This window comes from Bos grunniens, chromosome 6 (genome assembly GCF_055505025.1).
Source record: "Bos grunniens cultivar Pamir isolate PY7600 chromosome 6, Bosgru_T2T1.0, whole genome shotgun sequence".
Classification (NCBI taxonomy): Eukaryota; Metazoa; Chordata; class Mammalia; order Artiodactyla; family Bovidae; genus Bos; species Bos grunniens.
Genome location: NC_141170.1, coordinates 57,026,957 through 57,052,938, shown reverse-complemented (window position 1 = coordinate 57,052,938; position 25,982 = coordinate 57,026,957). Strand labels below are relative to the sequence as shown.

The 25,982-nt window shown below is 39.6% G+C and overlaps 1 protein-coding gene across 9 annotated transcripts in view; it reads right to left on the bottom strand.

The window, feature by feature from the left end:
• The window catches only part of ATP8A1 (ATPase phospholipid transporting 8A1), a 238,832-nt gene that overhangs the window by 190,636 nt on the left and 22,214 nt on the right, over positions 1-25,982 (bottom strand). For all 9 annotated transcript variants that reach the window (XM_086407721.1, XM_086407724.1, XM_086407725.1 and 6 more), the window contains exons 2-5: positions 16,392-16,506; positions 14,590-14,689; positions 13,072-13,170; positions 7,227-7,272 (exon numbers count right to left, since the gene is read on the bottom strand). Coding sequence is in view for 4 of the 9 variants with exons in the window: in XM_086407715.1 (XP_086263841.1) it covers positions 7,227-7,272; positions 13,072-13,170; positions 14,590-14,689; positions 16,392-16,506 (360 nt within the window). In the remaining 5 variants the exon portion in view is untranslated. The remainder of the gene's footprint in view (positions 1-7,226; positions 7,273-13,071; positions 13,171-14,589; positions 14,690-16,391; positions 16,507-25,982) is intronic.

Here is a 25,982-nt window from a genome sequence, read left to right as displayed (position 1 = left end):
CCGCAGCCATCTAACTGGTCTACCACGAGGACTGTTAGAGAAAGAGTCACTGGGGTATCGTGGGGTGCCTGCTATTCCTGGGCAATCAAGCCACTTCTTGAAGCAGGTAACAAAAGGCAAGTTATCCAAGGGGACAATGGGCACTACCACTGTCACATAAAACAGAGAAACCACTGCAAAGGCAGCATGCTGCAACTCCTATACGGGAGTTACCACTGAAGAGGAGCTTTAATGCACTGAGAAGGGTAAGAGTGCTGCTGAGCTTACGGTTTTGAACTGGGCAGAGAAGGAAAACCAACATAGACAAATCAAAGCATCAATTCATTCACTACGTAGACCCTTACTTACAAAGATAACCTGAAGGCAAAAACCTCTTGTGGCACAAACTGGCAAATGCACAAAAGTCTCCTGCATAAACTTCCCCAGAAAGGTCAAGTTAAGCAACAACTTGCTTGGGGTGTACTGACAAAGGGCAAAGGGAACTTTTTGAGTTCCACTCTTGTCCGTATTCTTTTTAGAGATTTTCAACTAATTAATATTACTTTTATCAACTTGCTTATAGATAAGGAAAAAGTGGAAACAGTGGCAGATTTTATTCTCTTGGGCTCCAAAATCACTGCAGAGGGTGACAGCAGCCATTAAATTTAAAGACACGTGCTCCTTGGTAGAAAAGCTATGAGAAACCTAGACAGCATATTAAAAAGCAAAGACATCACTTTGCTCACTAAGTCTGAATAGTTAAAGCTATGGTTTTTCCAGCAGTCATGTATGGATGTGAGAGCTGGACCATAAAGAAGGCTGAGAGCCAAAGAACTGATGCTTTCAAACTGTGGTGCTGGAGAAGACTCTTGGGAGTCCCTTGGACAGCAAAGAGATCAAACCAGTCAATCCTAAAGGAAATCAACCGTGAATATTCATTGGAAGGACTGAAGCTGAAGCCAAAACTCTAATACTTTGGCCACCTAATGTGGAGAACTAACTCATCGGAACCTCCTTTGCTCAAAATGTTTTCCCCAATCCTGCCTAGAGTCATGAATCATTTGCATTTTCCTTCCCATAACTGAGAAATTCCTTGAAAGAAAAATCTCCCTTCACTGCTTTGCCAGTGATTCATTACAACCTTCCCTGCAGCCAGGCTTCGGTTCTCAGGGACTCCCCGGTTACTCTCCAGTTTAGAACTAGAACTCCAGTTAAGAACTGTGACTTTTTATTTTTTTAACTCAAGTATATCTGACTTACAATACTGCATTAGTTTCAGGTGTACAGTATAGTGATTCAGGTTTTTTTTTTTTTTGCAGATTATATTTCATTATATGTTACTATAAGATATTGACTGTAATTCCCTGTGCTACACAGTAAATTCTTGTTGTTTATCTATCTTAGGACTTCTTAAATGCTCATTTTAGTGGGTATCACTGTCCCAGTCCTCTATTAATTCAGCAGCACTTGGTGTTTGATGGGGCTTCCCCTCCGGTGGCAAGTCCAGTTGGACTTATCCATCGTGTATTTCCCTTTGACTTCTCATCAACACCGCCCTATTCCTCTTCCCTAATCAATGAAAATTCAGTCTCCTTTTGTGTCTCACGCCACACCTCCCCATACAGCTGTCACCCTCTTTGTTCAAAAGTATGACTGGGAACCTAGCCATCCCTTTCATAATTCTCTTTAAGTTTTTCATTCTGGTTTTCAAAAGCCTCCAAATTATGATCCTATCTGGTCTCCCCATTCCTGTCCCCACTGCTCCCTGTCATGTATCCTATGCAATAGTCAAAAGAGATTACATTCAGCCCTGCCCACTGCCATTTCCTTGGGTTCTGCATCTGAGACTCACTCTGTCATTTTGTATAAGGGACTGGAGCATTGGATGTGGTATCCGTGGGGGTCCTGGAACCAATCCCCAGTGGATACTGAAGGACAACTCTACTTGCTATTCCCAGAACATACCTCACGCCTCCCCATTTTCTCCTGGATCAGCCCTGCAACCATCCCAACAGCTCTGCTTACTGAAAGGCCCCTTGTCTTTATGAACCTTGCACGTGACATTTCTAAATCTCCACCTCTTTCATTTGGCCTTTATTAGTTTTTCTATCTTGTATTATAATATCAGTGAGCATCTTACCTTCCCTACCAGATTCTAATTTCCTGTAGGGAAGGCACAAAGCCTGATTTCTTTCTGCATTTTCTGCACTGGGTCTTACACAAGGTAGATATTCAGTAAGACCCACTGAAGTGAAATAATAAATAGTCTAACCTGGAGTCACACCTGTTTTTCTCCTTTATCTATGGCCCTCAATTTCCTCAGTGGGTTTTTTGTTTCTTGGTGTGCAACTTTTATTTCTGGGACAAATGAAAGCCAATCTAGGGCTGTACTTCCTCCTAAATAAATACATCCTTTTCAACCAGAGCTTCTGTTGAAAATATCTAACAAGTTCAATTTATGAAATCCTAAAATGTTTAAATGTTAATTTGAAGATATTAATAATCTTAGAGGTATCTGAAAACATTCTTTGTAAAATAGTGCTCAATTTTTAAGTCCAAATTTTAAGCTCATGGAAACAATATCATCTTTGAACTATTTATAGGTAACTTATGTACACACAGCAGAGTACAGGTCCAGACTTATGGATGGATCAGACATGCAGATGCCTCCAGCGAGATGAAAAAGCTGCACACTGGCTTTTTGAATAAGCCAGGAAAATGGTGCTATTTTAAATCCCTTAGCACGTAGTTGAACTCAACCAGATGGATTTAGCCCTGGTAGTAGGTCACCACAGCCTTAACAACCTAAAACAAATTCAACCCACAAAAACTCAATGTCTTGTTCATAAAGGACTTTAAAGATGAAATCGCTTCCAGTAGGAGATAAGCAACTATGTGCCCTGCAGGGACGTAGCCTGCTAGGAGTTATCAGCTGCCACCTGCTCAACTCCACTACCGAAGAGGCAGATGTGGCTTCAGGGAAGAATGAAGCAGCTGGAGATGAGATCTATTATTTTTAGCTATGTGCCTAGTTAAAAAGAAATTGCTGTTGTCTTTTTCTCCATTAAATTAAGATAAAGCAAAACTGCTTTATTAAAGATTTGTTCTAATCCAATAGCTATCAATACCTACTAATAAAATGAGGTATGAAAACAAACTAACAGCAGTAATGGTGACCCTCATTCAACAGCAGCATCCAGTCAGGTGACTGATGGGCTGATACCAGATGTCACAGGCATCTCCCAGACATTCCCGCCTGCAGGATGTATGCACACCACCCTTCAGGGAAGATATCCAAACCTGGGATTTTCAAAAAGCAAATCTACTTCCATAAGAGGCTTATTTCATTTTAATTTTTTAGATCTCCATCCCTTCCCAGGCCTCTTGATTGTGATTTTATGTGAAACTGTCATTCCTCTTGAAAATACTGGCATGCCAGCTACAGTAGTTTCCCACAAAAAAAAATAAAAGCATATGCTTACAGTTTAAAAAGAGAACTGGCTCAACCACCAGAGCAAATTCATATGGGGAACTGGTTTCAACATACATATTATGATGATAATTACAAATGTATCATTTACAAATTTCTGCAGCACTAAATTTGGCCAAGAAAATCCAATTAAGGATCTACAATGAGAGACTGGCTCCCAAGTGTATGTAAACACATGGAATAGGGTACGTCGAGTACTGCGAGTTCAAATACTGAGGAAGAAATCAGAGAAAACAAAGGTAAGTGTAGATGTCGGGGAAACTGGGGCATCCCGAATATGGCAGTGCTCTGGGGCTTTGGGCAATGGAAGTGGTACGTGGAAACGGCGCTGTGTTCACAGGAGACTGAGCAGAGTAAAATAATGACGTAATGACTTCAACAGATAAAGTAAAGAGACAGCAAGAACTGCCACCAGAGTAGTTTTTCATCAGTGCCTGCAAAACAGTCTGGGACACAGTGCTTTGAAAATACGGCTTTCCACTTAGCTCACAGCCTAGATAATGAATTTTCAAGGAGGCTCCTTTCATTCCTAGTTTCTTCTTGGTTCCGTATGGGTACTGAAGTATCTAAAGAGAGAGTGGCTCCTTTACTCACACAGAGCACCTGTTAAGGATGGGCCCCTGGGCTAGAGATGCGGGGACACAAAGATGAAGAAGACCTGCCCTCCGCAGAATCTAGAATTTAATCCCTGCTTGAGTTCATTCACTGGTGAAAATGAGGCATCAGACATGTATCAGTCCACAGTTAAATGGCTAAAAATGTGGTAAGTGAAATCATGGGTTTGTGTTTCTGAAGTCACTAGGGAATGACAGAGGGAAATAGTCACCTCTGTTGCCTCAATGCAAAATAAGGAGAGAAAATATTCATTTTGCTAAGAATATATAAAGATTAATATTTGAATCTGAGGGAAAGATGTCTTATATACTACATGGTCTTGGTAAACACTGAGAAAATGAAATTAAAGTTAAATACTTCAAATGTCTGTCAAAAATTATCTGTAAAAAATAACTCCCTTCCTACTCCTACACCCATTCCTGCCTTTCAACTCAGGAAAGCAAATCGAATTTCAGTCTGGCCTAATAACAGATGGCTTTCATATAAAGTAATCTGAGTCCTCTGACAACAAGTGGTATCCTACTCAAACGTTTCTGTTAACTCTGATCAATTTCAAAATCAAAGATGACCAATATTCAAACTGGGCAAAGAAAAAAAAAGGATACAATTCTCTTAGCAAATATTCAAATCAAATTAAAGACCATAATTTCTTGGATATGGGCTTTCCAAGTATTCTGCTGACTTAAAATGGTTTTTATATGTAAGCCCTGAGTACATGCTAAGTCGCTTCAGCTGTGTCTGACTCTTTGCAACCCTATGGACTGTAGCCTGCCAGGCTCCTCCATCCATTCTCCAAGCAAGAATACTGGAGTGGGTTGCCAGGCCCGACTCCAAGGGAATCTTCTTGATCCAGGGATCAAACCCACGTCTCTTATGTCTCCTGCATCGCAGGCGGGTTCTTTACCACTAGCACCGCCTGGGAAGCCCATATGTAAGCCTTAATATTTTCTTTTTGACATGAAGAGGCTACTATAGAAGCCTTTCCTCTCACTTTTAACCTACAGAGCTAATCCTGTTAATCCAGAATGAATAGGTGAAACAAGAATGATAACTAAGACAGAGTATTTTTCCTGATTAGTAGGCAAAAGGGAATTTTTTTGGTAGTAGGCAAGTACCTGGAAAATCAGAGAACTGATTAGTACAGGGTGTGGTAGCCTAGAGTAGCAGCTATGATGGCTACTCTCCAACTGTACAATGTTGAATTCTTGGGCCAAGGCTTGAAAATAATTAACTGCTAGTCCCTGAGATTATGACCCCTCTGCCATAGGATACATTAAGCACTGGAAAAAAAAAGTTAAATATTTCTGATTTAAAAGCTGTTGCTGAACTTTCTGAGTAACAGGAAAACAAATGCAAAAACTGCACATTGTGAAAAATACCCATACCTGAAACATTTGAGCTTGTCCCCTTTTCAGTATCTATGGCTGGCCTTTTCTGACTAAACTCCTAGAGTAGCTTAATCCTCAGGCTTCTAACAGCCCCCTATTGAATGACATTCTGCTCTCCAACTTTAATCTGCATATTTATCTTTTCTCTTTTTGGCTTGTAAACTTTCTCCAGCTACTCAGTATATATAAGAAAAGTTGGAATCCCCTGGCTTGGCACTCAAGGCCCTGTAAATTTAACCTACTTTTCTCAATACGTTGGCCACCTGATGAGAAGAGCCAACTCACTGGAAAAGACCCTGATGATTAGAAAGACTGAAGGGAAGAGGAGAAGGGGATGGCAGAGGATGACATGGTTAGACAGCATCACTAACTCAATGGACGAGAATTTGAGCAACTCCAAGAGAGAGTGGAGAACGGGGGAGCCTAGCATGCTACAGTCCATGGGGTCACAAAGAATCAGACAGGATTTAATGACTGAACAACAACAACAACCTTTCTGATCATGTCTTTGCTTTCCTTTGCCACGAATGTTCTTTCTCCATCTGGCCCTCTAGCAGTGGTTCCACAAAGCAACCCAACGGCTGTCTTCATCTCTATTCAGAAAACGTCTCTTCTTCCTTCCTCAGGCAGCACAACAGGCAATATATGCCCTTCCCAAGTGCCTCTGTTTATCCAAACTTTTCGCCAAATTCAAAACCTAGCTCAAGTTACCCCACAATTCTCTCTCCTGCTTTTGAATCCGTAAAGCATTTGACACAGAAATCATTATTTGTTACAAAAATCTAGGGATCACATAATGCGAACCCTTCATTTTCCACACAAGATCATTTTTCACCTTTACAGAGTTCCCATCTTATAGTTTTTCATGTGTCTGATAATAAGTATAATCTCAATAAACATTTAATTTCTTAGGTAATGCTTTAATAAATGTACCATCTTCAAATGCATCAACTATCAGCAGATAATTCCTTTGGTAGAAGGTGGTGAGAAGAGAAATGAGGCATTTTGACAGAAATCCACAAAAATCATAGCTGTATAAAAATATCATTTTTAATTACCAGCTAATTTTGGCAGACATGGCTGATCCTCGCCACAACAAGGAACTTCAGAGAGAGATGATATTCTCAGATGGGGAAAGCTCAGGGATGGGGTAAGATGTCTGTTTCATTATGCCCCTGGGTACTTTTTTTCTAATTGAAAGCAACAGTGATCTATTTGCTTGTGTTAAAGGTCATCTGGGTTTCGACTCTATCAAAATGAGACCCACAGTACAGAGCCATATCAGCATGCCATGTGCTTCCCAGAAGCTGGCTTGGTTCTACTTATTTCTGAAGCATTTATCACCCGTAAGTACAGGATAACTCAAAGTGCTTCCAACATGCCTTGTAGCCAAGTAACATCACACCTGACTATTTTCTATAAATCTTGTCTAGAGTAACATCTATAGATCTCACACACACACACATTTCGTAGCATTTAACACTGATAAAACAACTGCAGATTTTATGGACAGTACTTGTGAATACATTGCTATGAGGCATTTAAATGTATTAAAAACTTTACATTTCAAAAATATTACATTACCCCTGTAAATCACTCTAAGGTGAATTTAAGTGTCATGCTAATAAACACTCCAAAACAAAACTTAAGAGATACACAGTGTTCTCAGTTGAATTATATTTAATCGAAGTGATTGGTAGATATCACCATGAGTGTTTTTGACAGATATGAGAAACAAAATGTAAAATTCCTACCTTGTGTCTGCTTCTTGTTCACTGCATTATCAGCTTTATGTCGTTTCTAAAGTTTAAAAGCAAAAACAAAAACTGTGAAAAAGTGGATGAGATTAACAAAACAAGATAGCACCTGTAACAAAAGTCAGATTTTTTTCCTTTAAACTTATGTTTCTCAAGGCTTTTATCCTTTCACACCATATCAATTTTATAAGCCCAGAGTATGGTGATGGGAACAATCAGAGTACGTGGGGATTTGAAAATGGAAAGTGCAATCCATAGCATCTTTATTCCCTTTCTAGGAGTACAGGTGTGTGGCCTCAACAAGACCTTACATTATTGCACAGGTAAGATTAAAATTTTAATGTATTAGAAAAGACAGAGCTAAAAGACTGATTTAGACTTTTGCTTAAATAACTTACTTAAAAGGAAGAGTGCCCAGGAGAATTATCTGTAATAACTACCATTGAACAATGATACCAAAATATTTTCAGTTTCCCATGAAATTCATTATCTAATTAGGCTAAGCACATCCTCTGTAATTTAATGACGTGCCAATGTCTGTCAACAACGAGAACCAACACATCTACCATTGGCACAACACTGCTTCTACCCACTGGTCCCAACAGCCCCTCCCCCACCTTCAGAAGTCACTGAATCTCATGTTCTTTCCTCCCAAAGCACAAATAAATTGAGCATTAAACAAGCGAGTTAGTCTACATCTAGGTGGGTGAATCTGAAGAGCTGCCAAAGCCAAGACTGTATAGCAGTAAGAGAAAAGGAGGGTCAGAGGAAAGGTGAGAATCTGAGTGGTCAGGGGGCTAACTTCTCTACAGTTCAACTAAAGGCTTTCCAGGGCTTCTGTCTAAACTTACAGCACTGAGTATAACACAGCTGCCTCTGCTGACACTGCAGGAGTGTTAAGCGTAACTGATTCTGAGCTCAAAGATTCTATCATATAAAGCCCAACAGTCAGGTTTAGCTACACATATTTGATCACAAGGTGGGTTGGCATGAATGCAAAACAAATGAGTTAAGAAGAAACATGGTTTTTGGACTCACAGGGCACAAATGAAAACATTTTTCCAGACAAAAGCCTGGGCCTGTAGATGAGCACTCCTAGACCCAGCAATGCTCACGAGGAGCAGCATAATAGCTGGTAGTGTGAGCTCAGTTCATCCAAACAATCAGCCACTGAACTGCGCAAAATGCAAATGGGGCATTCAGAACGCCTCTGCGGAAGGCTTGCTGAAAAGAATTCTTGCCACATCCACATGTGGGAACACACTACAATTCTCTCCCATAATAAAACACTTGCTAATAAGTGTCATAATGCAGACTTTAAATAGACAAGTTATTGCTTCCAAAAGTAAGCACATGATTTGACAGCAAAGGTTTGCAAATAAATTTTTAAAGTTCTGTTAACTTTACAGCATCAGTGGAGAATATTTTATGATTGATAAAACTCTAAACTACTTACTCTTTTTTTTCTTTGTTAAAAAAAAAATCTTGGAAAATTAGGAAGCAACCCAAAATAAATTTTGGCCCAAAATAATAGTCCAAGGGAAATTTAGGTATTTGAAGGTGGTGCCAATATTTTCAAAACAACGCACATCTATGACAGACAATAGTTAGATTTCCAACTGAGGGAGACAAATAAAAGCTAATTAATGAAACATTCAACTTAAACTGGAAATTTAATCTTAGTGAAACTTAAGGAGATCCTGAATATTACTTTCCATCTGCAGAGAATTCTTATACATGAGCCTCTCCTTCCTCAACCTTCCTACCACACAATAAATTAGGTTACTTGTTGAGACGTTGTTGTGTTGAATATACATAAGGATCCAACCCAGATAGATTCTAATCATATTACTACAAAAAGAAAGCATCTTTGTTTCCAAAGAAGATCCTTATTCCTTTTAAAACTTATATAGTTTGGAAGAAATGTATATAGCTATTCCTTAAATTAAAATACCTCTATTGAGTTGTAATCAGAATTCATTTACTATCATTGAGAACTAGTGAATGATTTACTATTATCAATATTTGATTGACAGTGCTCCAGTAAACTGTACTGTATAAACTGCATCATGAAATTTACGGTACTTAAGTGTGCAGTGCTGACCACCCCTTCATTCTGGGAACCTTTCCTTCTCAAGGCATGTCTTCAGACATCAAGCCCAGGCGTTCTACTTGCACCTTGGCCCTTTCTTCTTCAGCTCTCAGTGACGGATTTCCTCAACGCTTACTCCCTGCCTTCTCTGCTTCTCACTCAATACTCTCTCAGCTCATTTATAATTTCAGTGATAATCATCATCAAACATACCAGTCAAGACTCTCATCTGAGCTCCAGAAGGTTACATTCAGTGGCCTTCTTGGCAGTTTCCTTTGATAGTCTTAAATGCATCTCAAACTATGTCTAAAGGGCAATCTCTGATTTTATCCCCCAAGACCTGCTACTTGTCTCAGACATGGAACCATATAGCAGCCACTTACACAAACCAGGAACTTGAGATTCGTAAGTACTTTCTCTCCTTTTCATTCCCATGCAATCTATTTCTTCATTCAATAAATGTTGGCAAAGCACTGTGTCAGATCCCGTTACTACTGCTGATATGGCAATGAGCAAAAGACAAAAACTCTTGCTCTCAGGGAACTTACACACTAGTGGTTGGAGATGAAGCAGTAATAAGATAAGCAGGATATGTAGAATGTCAGATGGTAATATCTTGTCAATTTTATTCTTAAATATATATTGAATTCATTTTTCTATATTTCTTTATCTTTACAACACCACTTAATATAAGATACTTGGTTTTCATACCAACTATTACCAAAAGTGTTAATTTTAATTGCCAGTCATTTCCAACTCCTTGGGAACCCATCAACTGAAGCCTGCCAGGCTTCTCCATCCATGGAGTTTTCCAGGCAAGAATGCTGGAGTGCACAGCCATTCCCTTCTCCAGGGGATCTTCCGGACCCAGGAATTGAACTGGGGTCTCTTGCATGGCAGGTGAATTCTTTATCAGCTGAGCTACCAGGGAAGCCCAATATCTAGTTCTCCTCTGTCTTCATGGGCAGGGCTTACCTGGTGGCTCAGCGGTAAAGAATCCACCTACAATGCAGAACATGCGGGTTTGAGATGTGGGTTGGATCCCTGAGTTTGGAAGATCCTCTGGAAGAGGAAATGGCAACCCACTGCAGTATTCTTGCTTGAAAAATCCCATGGACAGAGGAGCCTGGTGGGCTAATCCGCGGAGTCTCAAAAGTCAAAAATGACTTACCGACTAAACAACCACAAATACCTATGGACACTGAGATTACAGCTCCCTTTTGTATATTCTAATGTCGTGCTGTAAGCAGATGGGATATGTACCGTTTCTAGGCCAAAATGTACAAGAAGTGAGGCCCTCTGTTCTCTCTCCTCCTCTGCTCTGGTGACCACTGATATCCCCCAAAGCAGAGCCCTGATTCAGCTGCATTCCTAAGTGGCTACATGAACAGTGGACTTCCCTCCCTGCCTTCCTCCTGGACAAAAACGCTCAGTGTCTTCGAGTACATAAAAAATTAACTTATGTTAAAGACACTGACATTTGGGACATGATTTATCACTGCAGCAAAAGTTTAACACATCCGAATACAAATCCTAATGAATAATGCCTGGCATCTAAGCACTGCTTCATACATTTTTGCTGAATGAATGAACAAATGAATGTATTAATAATTACTGATAAAGATACTCTGTCCAACTATCTAGACTATTATTTTATTGCTTTTCCTTCTCTAGAAAGTAACATTTCAATCTTCCTATTACTTTACAGGTTGATATAAATGTATTAAACCACTCCTCCAGAACATTTTTAGTCAATTTCTTAAAAATGTTTTTACTGGAGAACTACTTCACATGGTGCTCTTATTGCCCACAAAACTATTATTACACCCTTCAGGAATTGCCTGGGTAGCTGCTTCTCAAGAGTACCCAATTATTACGCTATGCCAATAAGAGTTCTGTTAAAAACAAGCAGATTTCTTGCCTACCATTTTATTTACCATATATTTTCATAGAAAAGGATACTAGAAACAATAGCTAGAGAACTTGCAGTTTTTCTAGAGAAAAGAGGGGAAGAAAAAAGGAAAAGCAGCTTATAACAGTGATTATAAGGCAGAACTCGCTGGAACCAAACTGTCTGATTTCTGACAGTCTCAGTTATTAGCCCTGTGACCCTGAGCAAGTTACCTTACCCCTCTGTGCCTCCTCTCCCTAATCTATAAAATGGGGATAATAGCAGTAATCTTTTGAAGGTTGTTATGTCTGTAGTGTGTGCTCAGTCATGCTAGACTCTTTGTGATCCCCTGGACCATCACCTGCCAGGCTCCTCTGTCCATGGCATTCTTCAGGCAAGAATACTGGAGTGGATTGCCATTTCCTCCTCCAGCAGATCTTCCCAACTCAGGGACTGAACCTACCTCTCCTCCATCTCCCTGAAGCTAAATAAATGTTATTATTATTGTTGGTGACTCACCACACTAAAACAGAGGAAGCGCATAGGATTGGATGGAATTCAGATTTTAACAGTTTCTTGCACAAGTTACATGCCCTCTCTAAGCTTCGGCTTTTTGAACTTTAAAATGAAGCTAAAATCTAGCTTTCAAAGTCACTGAAGGAAATTAACTGAAAAAAAAAAAAGCAAAAACCACAGCACAATACCTAGCAAATAAGAGGTACTCAATGAAAAATAGGCTCAACAGAGGAAGAAAGGGGAATGCAAAAGGCAAAGAAAGACAACTGTTTTAAAGACCAATTCTCAAGGACGCCAAGTGCAAGTCAAGGAGTGTAAGTCTGCGCAGTGATACAGGCAAGAAAAGAGGCTCGTGAATTTTCAGTTAGTGGTCCCAGTAAGTAAGCCATTTTCAACTAGAGATTATGATGGTTTATACACAGGCGCATGCACACATACAACCTAGATACTTGGGTGAGGCTGATGATCTCTGTGGTCAGTTGACCCGTTTCTAATTGGCCTAACAATGCTACAGCTCATGTGTTCTTCATGAGATCCCAATTTGATTCTTTACAAAATAATATCAATATTTGTACAACTTTACATTGGAGCTTTCTAAAGAATGTCTCAGTCTTTCCTCATCTTACCATCTGACTTGCCTAAGGCTTGACAGATGGTCATTTCAGACAGCCAATGTATTTAAAGGGCATAGAAAAAAAATACTAGCTTCCTCAACTAAAGTAGCTAAAATAATGGTGAAACAGAGGAAAAAGAAAAGCCTAATTTTATTTTGGGCAACTTATTTTATCAAGGGGAAACTGACTGACTTCCCCTTTTCTTTACTACTACAGAATAATAAAAATAGCAAATTTGCTGTTACTTTCCTTTAATAAAATAAAAGGAAACTGAGAACTAGTGAAAAAAAAATGAAAAAGAATCAAAGGTGTTTAATGAGGTGAAAACTACGGAAAATGGAAAAATAAAAAAATAAAAAAAATTTTTTACCTTATATAACTTGGAGGTTATGGTGTTTTAACTTGAAATAACCTTCAAATTGAAACTGAGCATACTTGAAAATAATGTTCAAATATAGTTTTCTCTCTAAGCTAATTACTACATTCAAATTAATTTATTTCATCACAAAGGCACAAACTTAAGAGATCACTGTAACAAGCATTCTGTAATATTAATCCTATAGAAATCAAGAGGAATTAACTCCAGGAATGGGAGCATTATCTTAAACACTTTTAAGATGAATATTTTAAACAGCCTGTATCAAGAATAAAACAACTTAGAAAGAAATTGCTATTTTAAAATATGTACATAAAATAACAGTGTTACATTTATGAAAAAAAAGTACTTACAATATCTTCTATTATCTCTTTGATAGCTGCCACAGCCAAAATAAATAAGAGAGGAACCAGTGTTGTATAGCGACCTGTTGGTGATACATCAGGTATTTGCTATTTGAAGGAAAAAAATAAATAAAAATGGAAGAGAAATTCAGTAAAACTAGCAAGTTTATAATACATTTGAAAACAACAAAATCTTAATGCTTCTTAAAATATGCTTCATCGATTTTACCAACTTGGTGGACTAACACCAGGTGAGGCAATTTGCTCGAATCTAGTAAGCAGCTGGAAGAGAGTATACTAGTTTCATGGAAGCAGTCATATGTAGGACTAACACCTACTAAGGGGGACTGGTTAACTAAATTACAGCACATGCATTCAATATTCAGTTCAGTTCAGTTGCTCAGTCCTGTCCAACTCTTTGCAACCCCATGAATTGCAGCACGCCAGGCCTCCCTGTCCATCACCAACTCCTGGAGTTCACCCAAACTCATGTGCATCGAGTTGGTGATGCCATCCAGTCATCTCATCCTCTGTCGTCCCCTTCTCCTCCTGTCCCCAATCCCTCCCAGCATCAGGGTCTTTTCCAACGAGTCAACTCTTTGCACGAGGTGGCCAAAGTACTGGAGTTTCAGCCTCAGCATCAGTCCTTCCAATGAACACCCAGGACTGGTCTCCTTTAGGATGGACGGGTTGGATCTCCTTGCAGCACAAGGGACTTGCAAGAGTCTTCTCCAATTAGGTTGGCCAAAAAGTTTGTTTGGATTTTTCCCTAACACCTTATGGAAAACCCTGAATGAACTTTTTGACCAAGCCAATAAAATTTCATAAAGCATTAAAAATGGTATTTTAGAAATACAATGAATTATATGGGAAAAAATATCCATACATTACTATATGGGTAAGCAGATAATAAAATAGATACCCTTTATGATCCCCCTTTTACAAGTCAATTAACAATGCTTGGGATAGAAAAAAAAAAAAGACCAGAAGGATACACACTCAAATTTTAAGAGAGTAGCTGTGTTTTCCTGGTGATGAAATAATAGAGGTTCAATTTTTTTCTTTATGCTTTGTTGTATTTTCTTACTCTTTTTACATGAACATATAGTACTTTTTAATAAAACAAATCTTTCTTTCTGATTACAACTAACCCAAGTTCAAAACAAAAAAAGCTTTAAAATGGTAACTTTTGCATTCTAAAGTTCATAATTGACAATACTGCTGTTCCTAAAATAAATTACTATTTTAAGAAAAAATCCTATCCCTCTTCACCATCCAAAATGAAAAGTCCCTGCCATATTACTTTACTTCACTTTAAAATAAGCTGATGACAATGAATCAAAAGGCTTGAAGAGGTAGCAGCAGTATTCTAACCTGGCTTACAGCAGGAGCCAGAAATGCCCACCCAAACCAGCTTATCTCTCTGCGTTTAGATAAGCTTCAGAAGACTGGTCATGGGCTTAAGAAACACATTTATTAATATCTGAACACATTATTCTGAGCTAAGGTTTTACAACATGACTTTACCTGGAGCAGTGCAATAAAGAGAAAAAATGAATTAGCGGCTCTTCTGAACTGAGAGTAGAGAAATCTTGGAAGGAATGTGATTATGTTGTATTTTGCAGTGCTAGAAAACAAAAATGAAAAGTAGCATAAAACTTAATTACTCCACAAATAGCACTCATATTTATAAAATTCTATTATCACCATATAAAAAATTAGATGATGAACAACAGCCCTTTGTTTTAAACCAGAAGACTACTGCAAATGGTCAGTAACCTCAATGAAAAGGAGTGAAAGTGTAATAAGAAAGAATCTTTTGTTTTCAATTACAATATTACAAGTTAATCACTAAAGGGATGTTTCCTACAAACTTAAATGATGCATAATAGCCCATCTCTTTGAACACTGCCTACTAGGTAATGAGCACTAAGCTAAAATACCTTTGTTTAGCTCACAGGAAACATCCTGACCACGCCCACTTGTAAATGCCTGCAAGAAGAAATTAACACATTGTCTCTGAGGATGATGGGAACCAGGAAGTATCTGACTTAACTCCCTCTACTTTCGGTATAAAAGCCGCCTGAATTCTAACTCAGGCAAGAGGGTTCTCTGTAAGGGTGTGAGCCTACCATTTCAGTTGCTGATTTTCTGAATAAAGTCATTATTCCTTTTCCAACAACTTGTCAATTACTGGCTTGTCCTAAGGCAAGCAGCAAAAGCTGAGACTCAGTAACAAAAGGAATTGTCTAAGTAGTAAGAGTTTAATTTTCTGCATAGTTTCTTTTGTTCTCTTTGGCCAATCCCCTTGTTATCATTACTAGCAATGGCTTACAAAGAAGAGCAACTTTAGCTAAGGTAGTGTATAATATGTTAATAGAAAATAAAATCTTGCCCCCCAAAATCAACAATTTGAGCAGGACCAGAAATATAAAATTGAGATGGCTTCCCTGGACCACATCAGTGAAATGGGGAGTTTTCTGGGGGTCTGTTTGAATTTTCTTCACTGCTGCTCTAGAAACTTGAGTAGGACTCCACACTAAACACATCAGATGTGTCCATAATCAGGAAGATACCATCATTTAGGCCTCAGAAACATCCAATCTTCCTCTTGTTAATTAAATAGAAGATTAACCACATAACTCAAGCTCAGAGAAGTTTCTCTAGAATTTGAAGGTGTAAAAATTAATTTTAAATGGTCATTTCACAAATCTAGGAGTTCTGTCACCAGGAAATCACTGGGCTGGCATGTGGTGGTGATGGGGGTGGTGTTCACTTGGTTCCAGGAGCCACTCAGTGAACAGTGCTTCTAAGAGGTATACTTTTACATTATTGTTGGAAGGAAAATAGAACAGTGAAGGAATTCTCACACCCTCCATTCTTGGACACCACACTAAATTCCGCAAGCATCAAAAGTCAATATTTAAAGACTATTTAACACAAAGGAGTTCTAAGAGAATTGCAAAGACTTATTTTAAAAGGTGAAAACCTGTTCATCAAAAACAATAGTTCACAGGTCTATTAACAGGTTTAAGACAAAGGCACCTACCCATGAACTGCTTTCATTATTCAGATACTATAAATAGAATCGGCAGCATATGGCTGCTTAGCCTTTCTGCTCTTTCCTACTTCTATATTCTTATTAGCATCACTTTATTGGCTAGAAGATAGAGAAACAGCTGATCTACACTGCTTCAAGAAGCTCTTAAATATTAAACTGATTTAATGAAAGCTCCTTTGCAAGTATTTTCATTTCAGCTGGGCCAGGGAGATGCCCACCCAAGCCCTGTTGTGGTAGCTGGTCCCAATAATTCTTTGGTAGTTCCTACCTGACATGGTTATTGCAGAATTTTGTCAGCTGAGGCTGGTTGATGAATATAGTCCTTATTTCTTCCTGGTCAGCCAGTGACGTCTTCTCCGAAACATCATCAGTCTTCTCATAACCTTAGAGAGAGAGAGAGACTCTTTTTATTTGATAAGAAATGCTTCATTGTATTATCCAGACCCAAACCACATTTCCTAACTATCCTAGAGCCTAAAATCTGTTAAAAGCTATATGAAAGTGAAAGTCACTCAGTTGTGTCCAACTCTTTGCAACCCCATGGGCTATACAGTCCATGGAATACTCCAGGCCAGAATACTGGAGTGGGTAGCCTTTCCCTTCTCCAGTGGATCTTCCCAACCCAGGGATTGAACCCAGGTCTCCTGCATTACAGACAGATTCTTTCCCAGCTGAGCCACAAGGGAAGCCCAAGAATACTGGAGTGGGTAGCCTATCCCTTCTCCAGAGGATCTTCCCCACCCAGGAATCAAACCAGGGTCTCCTGGATTGCAGGTAGATTCTTTACCAACTAAGCTATCAGGGAAGCCCATATGTTCCCCCTTTATTGGTGTTGTTTCTGTTCTAATAAAAAGAACCCCCCCCACATTGAACATTTCTACTACATTTATTAATAAAAGGCAGCATTTAAGAGTCATGTCAAAGCTGACCCAATTCAAAAACAGTAACATCCATTTTTAATTTGTACTCTTCCCCAGAAATGGTCAACTTAGTTCTTGCATTACATATAAACACGTCCAAAACAGCACAGAATTCTAAAATGGTTTATAGTTTTAGACAAGACTAACAACACAGAGGTAATGACAATACATTCTGAAATTTTAAACATACCATTTAATGCATTTCTGGTTTTTGTTCTATCTTTGTGGATAAAGATAGAGAAAAAGATAAACAGTAAGGTTTAAACAGGTAACCACCACAATGATCTACCTTACTATGATCATCTTAATCTTTCCAGTAATTAGAATTTATGTTCCCAGATGAACTTAAGTTTCTTAAGATCAGTTACCCCACAGTCACTAAAGCAATGTAAATAGATACAAGCAATTCCAACTGGGTAACATCTTGCTGCAATGTTGACAACACTTTTACATACAGCTTCGAGAAGAGCAGAAAAAAATTAAACTACTTATTTTACTTTCTAGTGAGAAATAAATAAGACTGAATTAAATCGGTCCCTTACTGCTTTCCTAGAAAGAGTTGCCAACTGTACTTTATCTCAAAACCCCACTTTTCCTCTCTTTTCTGCCTTGCCAGTGCCAACTCCTCCCAAAAGCCCTGCCAACGGGAGGTCTCTTCTGAAGTATTCTCTGTCTTAAAGGCAGCCTTCCCTGTGTTTCCACAGGCCTCTGTACCTCCCTGTCCCTTGAGTCCGCCTCCTCTTTCAGAATGCAACTCCCCAGGGCAATTACTGGCTTGTCATTCAACTTCTAACACCAGTACCAACAAACAGCAAGTACCTAATAACTGTTTGCTGAATAAAAACCTAAGGACAAAGGAGTGGTTAGGAGGCCATTTTGAGAGCAAGTCAATTCCTCTCCACCCACTGATAAGTCACCAATCACAGTGAGGTGCTGGGAACTACTCGGCAATTAAAGCTTGCTAGTGGGCTTTGTTACTCTAGTGTTAATCACTCAGTTGTGTCCCACTCTTTGTGACCACATGGACGGTAGCCCCCAGGCTCCTCTGTCCATGGGATTCTCCAGGCAAGAATACTGGAGTGGGTAGTCTTTCCCTTCTCCAGGGCACCTTCCCAACTCAGGGATCGAACCTGGGTCTTCCACATTGCAAGCAGATTCTTTACCGTCTGAACCACCAGGGAAGCTTTTGTTACTCTGTGAAACCAGAAAACATTTAGGGCTTCCTACAAAGTGGAGGGAACGTAGCGTAGGGACCAGGAGGGTGAGAAACAGTGTCATGTGTGCAGATCAGTGCAAACAGGACAAAGCTGCTGAAGAATACACGAAAGGCAAAGTACAGACGGGGGAGATACGGTGCTGAAGAAGCATGGAGGCCAGGTTTCAGGGGACTTCTCAGGCTTGTCAAGAAGTTTGGGTGGCATCCTCTGCTTGGCAGTGAGCCACTGAAAGCTTTCTACGTAGAGAGATACAATATGACATTACATTGTACACTCATCACTCTGGAGGTCACAGGGTTCCAAATCAGATACTGTCATGCTCATGGTACAGTGTTAGACTTATTAGTAGCTTTGGCCATCCATGCTCACACAGTTAATAATTATCAGTCACTATCGACTTAGCTGGAGAAGGAAATGGCAACCCACTCCAGTGTTCTTGCTTGGAGAATCCCATGGACGGAGAAGCCTGGTAGGCTGCAGTCCGTGGGGTCGCACAGAGTCGGACACGACTGAAGCGACTTGGCAGCAGCATCGACTTAGCAGCAGCAGCAGCAGCATGCCACATTTTAAACACAATGGATTTTCCTCCCTAGTGTATACAATCAAAATTTCAGATAGGGATTGTCTTCTCCAAAAACTCATAGTTTGAAACCCTAACCGTGGATGCGATGTGATCAGGAGAAACTTTTTCAAGATCATGGTGGGACCATAATAAGAGGAGTTAAAAGTTCCCCTTTTCAAAGAAGCCCAGGGAGATCCCTTACCCCCTCCACTTGTGAGGACATAGCAAGAAGATGGTCCTGTATTAACCAGAAGGTGGGCCCTCACCAGACACCAGATCTGTTAGTGCCTTGATTTTGGATTTCCCAGCCTCCATAAAGGGCTTCCCTACTGGCTCAGAGGGTAGAAAATCTGCCTGCAGTGCAGGAGATCCAGGTTCGATCCCAGGGTCGGGAAGATCCTCTAAAGTAGGAAATGACAATCCACTCCAATATTCTTGTCTGGAGAATTCCATGGACAGGGGAACCTGGTGGGCTATAGTCATGGGATCGCAATGAGTCAGACATGACTGAATGACTAACACACACACACACACACACACACAGCCTCCAGAATTGTGAGAAATAAATTTGTTATTCACAAACTAGCTAGTCTATGGTATTGTGTTATAGCAGCCAGAACAGACCAAGTTATAGATTATCAAATAGAGACATAGCAATATTAAAAGTTTTAAAAAATCTTTCATTAGATTTTCCCTGAAGGCAGCACAAAGACCATAGTGTACAGTTGATGGTACCTTGCTAGACAAAAAGCCTCAGAAAACTAGCTCCCCACTCTGTTCTGAACTGATATTCTCTAGTTGTACTTACTTAACATAACTGGATATTCTCAGCGGAGGAGTTAGGTATCACTCTTTACTCTGTAACTGTTATTGCATCTGCTTCCCCTGTTTCGTTGAGAGTTTTCTAAATAGCATACCCATGGCTTAGAGTAAGCACTCAGTATCTGAAGAACTAGCAGATGAGCAAAAAACATATTTAACAATGTATCAAGAACAGATCTTTGTCTTAGATGTAGACACAGGTTATCCAAGCCTGTAAGACTGACTCATAAATTCAAAATGACAATTAGTAAGTTTATGATGAGAAATAATTGCCATAGGAACTAGAGTAATTGAAGTCCCACAGTCAGTTGAACTGAAAGTCCAATGACCAAGTGATGGTGTCTGGTGAGTACATGAAGCAACCTACTGGTAGCTAGATGACATGAGCCAAATGGCATTCAGTCAGCACGGCTTGATGCACTCAACTCCACAACAGGGGTCAACGCACTGTAGGACCAAAAAACTCACAGCCTGTCAGAATACCTCGGCAATGGGGCTAGGATACCAGATCTGTCGGCCAGCACGTCTCCTCCCCTCCAAAGAGCTAAGGAGAGTACTGCCAGTTTTTTTAACTCCATGACTCACTCTTTTCCAGACCATCTCCATCTCCAAATTCAATCTGACATTTAATCTGCCAGTGGGATTACCATCCAAACCTGCAGGCCTAGGAACAAATGTGCCCCTCGTGCACAGAACTCTGCTCCTAGCATGTGCTGATCTTACACAGAAAAAAGAAGGCAAGCTCATTTCCCCCTTTGCAAGTTCTTGGGAGCAACTCAACACGGCCCGCATGTACACAAGGCAACAATGACCATGCCACCACATGCACAGTCCTTTTTCACATTTTGGATTCTCCAGGAGAATCACTCAGGCATTTGCCCCACTGTCCTCAGTGTTCAGTCAGGCATGTGACATCCACTGAAGCATCATTACTCTTCTGACACTAACAGATCTGCAGGGCAAACCTCCTCAGCCACTTTCACATAGCTAACTCTTTAAGGATTACAAATGAGCAAGGGCTCGATAGTGGCTTCTGAAATACCTCAGCTTATTTTGATGTGACACTCCCCAAAGTCTGCAATGCCTTTTTTTTTCTCTTTAGTTTTACTATTTAAAACAATTTTTACTTTATATTGGTGCAAAGTTGATTAACAATTCAGGTGAATAGTGAAGTTATTCGGTTATACATATATTATACATGCATATATTCTTTTTCAAATTCTCTTCCCATTTAAGACCAGCAAGAATCAAACCAGTCTCCCCAAATAAACTACTCTGGGCCAGCTTTTATTGGAATAAAGAAAAGGCCAAACAGTATAGACAATGATTCTCTAGTTCAGAATTCTGGACATGCTGAAAATTTCATATTTTATGTTTTTAATATCCTAATTGATTATTTCCCCCAGCAGAAAAGCAGTTGTTTTCTGAATTATAGTTTATTTCAATTAATGATAAAATTACTTAGTATTTACTAAGCACATATCAACCTGGGGATTTTACTAGACCAAATTCTGCATTCTTGGTTATAAAATGACCAAATGCTACTTCAAGACTTTTGAGGGATCAGTAATTTCAGTATAAGTAAACGGAGTCACACACGATTTTTAGTTACTGAAATGTACTACTAGATATTACTTTGTATTACTAAATAAGGATATAGAAGCAACAACCTCCTGCAGACTATTTCAATTTTCAAGAATAATTTTCATGATCAAGAAAACATAAGATGATTGTGGGACAGCATCTCAATCATGGCCCCAAAGTGAACACTTGGTCCATCCTCCCCTGACAGCATTTATTATTCAACTCACTCAGTTGGGAGGTGAGCTCTAGTTCTTCCACTAAGGACTTATGTGATCCTGTGCACATAATCCCTAGGGGCTATTGCCTTTCCTTGTAAAATGAGAAATGTAAGCAAATACAGTAAGTCCCCTACATATGAACCCTCAAGTTGCAAAATTTCAAAGATGTGAACATATTATAAACCTATTACAGTACAGTACTATATGCCTGACTGTTGGCCCTGTGAACAAACTGAACTTACGAGCACTCTCTCAGAACAGAATTTGTTCCCATGTAGGGACTCACTGTAATCTGAAATTCTCTTTCAGCGTTAAAATCCTGTGAAATTAAAATCTGCTGAGCACCAAGAAGAAAACAGTGAATACCTCATTTGTTCAGATGAACAGGAAAATTAAAAAAAAAAATCTCCGTACTTGAGCCAGATGTTTCAGAGTAACAGCTGCTTTACATAATCAGCAGCCAAAACACAGGCACAGAGTCAAACAGTGCTTTGTACTCCCAGCTGAGTCTCCACATTTGAAAAGATAAGTAGTGACTGTAGGCCGCTGCCAGCACCCACCTGGCACCCACCCACTGGCCAGTGTCTACTGGGCTACCAAGGATGTTGACACCTAGTTTTCCTTTCTTCCTCTGCCCAGATACACGGTCATGTGCTTAAATGCACACAGTATGAGTAGAGAAGAAAAATGCTCAACACTTCAGGCGAAAGACTTTGCACCCTCTCACACAATTACAGCAGAAGCACATCTCTGAAAATTTCCATTTCCTGTCATAAACATCATGACCCAATTTGCTCATTCATTCATTCAACATAGTTAAGTATCTACGATGAGCCAGGCATTTTTTTTTTTTAAGCTGAAGAAACAGCTTAAACGGTTCCCTTCTCTTAGGAATTTACTTTCAGGAAGAAAGCAAGATAACTACAGATCATGATATGTAGGATGAAGGAAGTAAAACAGGTGATTGACAAATTATTGACAGAACTCTCTGTGCCTCAGTTTCACCATCAATATAATGGACTTGATAATGATACTGACCTCAAAGGAGGGTTGTGAAGGACATGGTAGTTAATGGTATGGAGAGCAATGCTTTGCATTCAATAAGAAGAGCTCAATAAATACTAGCTGTTCCCACTGTTGCTGTTGTCATTACTGCTATTGGAGCTTTCTACTGAGCAGCAAGGGAAGGCCTCTCCAAGGAGAGGCTGAGCTGAGCCCTCAATGAGAAAAGATAAAAGATAGTGTGAACCAAACCAGGGATGAGCAGGAACAAAGCCAAGGAGGCAAGCATGGCCTTGGCATTTCCAGAAACAGGAGGACCAGTGGTTGTGAACAGGGGGAGCCATCAAACAAGAAGGGACAGAGCCAGACTGGAAGAAACAATAAGAACCTTGAATTTATATCCTTCGTGTGGTAGGAATCCACAGAAAAGTTTTAGGCAGGAAGATCGTTTTGAGGCCAAGTTAATTCAGGTAAGACGATGAGGCGTGGGTGAGACAGTGGTGACAGGGATGAAGTGGATTATACTTGGCATTTTTTGCGAGGTGGAGCTGGTCTGCCCCTCACAGCCTCTCCATGTCTATCATCATTTCGTCCTGTCTGATGTCACATGTGCCCACTGTCTGATGCTCCAAACCAAAGCCCAAGACTGGAAAGAAATTTAGCACTTTAAATATAGCAGGTGATTAACCACTTCATAGAATTCTCTTTACAGCCAGAAAACTCTAGCCTTAGATAGCACACATCTTTCTCTAATTATATCAAGTTCAGCAATAATAAAAGAAACACAGTCTAATCAAGGAAGGCATTATAGTGCTTGGGGCACACACCGTGGAGTCAGAGAGATGGTTTAGGTCCTTAGTTGTGAGATATGGTATCCTTAGATGGATTACTTAGCTCTGACTGCCTACCTTCTTTCACAGGATTTTGTGCAGACTAAATGAGATAATGGATATGTAAAAAGCACTCCAGACAATAAGTGCCTAGCTCTTCATGCACACATAAATAGTTCAGCCACTATTTTTCCTGTTGAAATAAAAAAGGCAGGCTGTGGGGAGAAGGAACAGGTTTTCTAGTAAGATCTGTGTTCTGATTCAGATTATGACACTTCTATATAGCACTGAGAAAATTATTTTATATCTGAGCCTCAGCCTCCTCACATAAAATAGGGTTCACACAAGGATTAAATGATCATGTTAGCAATGTAGCACAATACTATCATCCAACCGGTCCCTGTCACCCTATCTTCTATCCAGAGATTATAAAGCTACTCTCTCCTTCAAAACGTTTGAGATGAGAAAAACGAAAGTCTTAGGGACCTACTGAGGTAGGTACTGATGTTTAAAATTTGGGAGGATAATATTTAATTAAAGTTGGGACCAGTGAATAAAACTAGAGAGTAAAATAACAGATTTTACCCTATGATTTTATAAATTAATATCAAATAAGTACATGTTTTCCTAAAATTGTCATCTGTATGGGGTTATGCAACAGAAGCAGGGGTGGGTAGGTGGGAGGGAGAAGAGAACAAGACACAAAACCATTCTGTTGCCTGGTAATATGGTTCTGAACCAGTATGCTTTTGCAGGCTTAGCTTTATCACAATTATAAGCAAGGCTGTAAATGGAATCAGAACATATATATATGGCCTCCTAAACATAATCAGGAGAGTCCAACTATTAATATATATCCTTTTACTCAGTGGCTTCTAATATTAGACACCAAAGAGACCATATTGGTTTCTTGCATTTCCTTAGCTAGAATGAAATCTTTAGACAAGAGTCTAATATAAAAATACTAACTAGAAAACTAGCCAGAGACTTTAAAGGCACAGCTGCAGAATTTAGGTGTGACTCAAGTTAGGTGCTACTCAGTAGGAGGTTATGAGTATTACCCATGGTCCTTTCCAAGGTTTAGTAGGTTTTTATTTTGTTCGATGGGGAAAATAAAAATAAACTAAAAGTCCTCGTTTAACAATTTTTTGTTTTTGGTTCCAGTGTCTGGAGTAAAACAATCTTTGGTTGAACAATTTAGACATTTGTATTTTAGTTATTGTGTTTTTAGTGGTTACCATATATATTGTTTACATAATTAGAAATACAGAAGCAGTTACTAGAGCTACAAAAAAGACTTGAAGTCCCATATTCCACATTGTTGGGGTGGAACAGTCGTTTCAAACATTCGATTGTGAGCCTGACTGCAGCTGTTTCCAGACAGAGAGGGAACAAAGGGAAGGAACCACCACTCTGGCAGCAATGAACTGGGTGCTTTAAAGGTTAAAACGTACACACTACAATTTCAAATATGGCATTGAAGAAACAAACACCTTTGAAAGCATGGAAATTAAATAGAAGCTACTCAGCAATGCATCTCAAATTTCTATACCATGACTACAATAGCCAGAGGGGATATGAAATTTTCAATTGCATCAATACACCTTCTTGTTCCAAATATTGATTCAGGCTCTATGCAGTGAACATCTGCTGATCATTCCAGTTCAGCATCTGCTTCTCCTGAAAAGAACTGTTGGTTTTCCTTGAAGAACTCCCTTCCCCCTACTGTAGGCAGTGGGACTGGTCCCTCAAAATACAATTCCCCTTTTTGACTTCAAAGGTGGGCACATGACCCATGCTAAGCTAATCACAGGCAATTTGCCGTTTTGACATATGAAAAGGCTAATAAGCATGGATAAGATGGATTCTGAGGCCTGTCCATTAGTCCAGCTGCTTTGCATGCTCCTTTATCTTCCTGGAAAAGTTTTTCACTTGATTCTGGGAATTATTCTACCTACTTGAATATTATGCTCAGCTTCCATAGTATGAATTGAAGCAGAGGCATTTCAGTCCTCTGCTAGACGCCAAGTCCTGTCCCAATGTCCATTTAATTATGTAGGTGGGCATTGACACTGGACCCAAACCTGGCCTCTCTTCTTCAAGGAGCCGAAACCTATTCTCTTCCCAAGTCAAGCTGGCTTTTCTGCTCTGCATGGAACAATGACTTGGAACCACAAGCAATTACCCTGCCCCCCAAATATCATGAAGCTGCCTGGAACCCTTCCCAACACACCCTGCTTGATGGATCAGATCTCTGATGTTAAGAGCTGCCCTATCCAAGTCCCGAGTCCAGTACATTCTATAGGTCTTTCCACCCTAAGGAACTTGCACAACAGTCAAAAAGCTTCCCACACACCTAGCTTCTTCTCTTTTACCCTCTTGTTCATGCAATTGTGATGTAAGCTCATTATCTCCAAGCCCATTTAAGTTATAACAAAATGCCATAACAAAGAATATCCACTTACCCAGATGATGTAAAACACAGTTATCAGCTTCAAAAAATTGCTTTTCATGTTACAGAGTTCACTCCCCACCCCCAACAATTCTTCTCAAAATGATGGAGAAACTTTGCTCTTATATGGAGAACTGCTGATGGTCAGAGGGCCAGTGAGTTGAGAAGCCAGGATAACATTTGGAAATGGGTAAAGTCCAAGTCCCTTCTAGAGCTTTAACACTGAGGGATGCATTTATTCATTCCATAGTT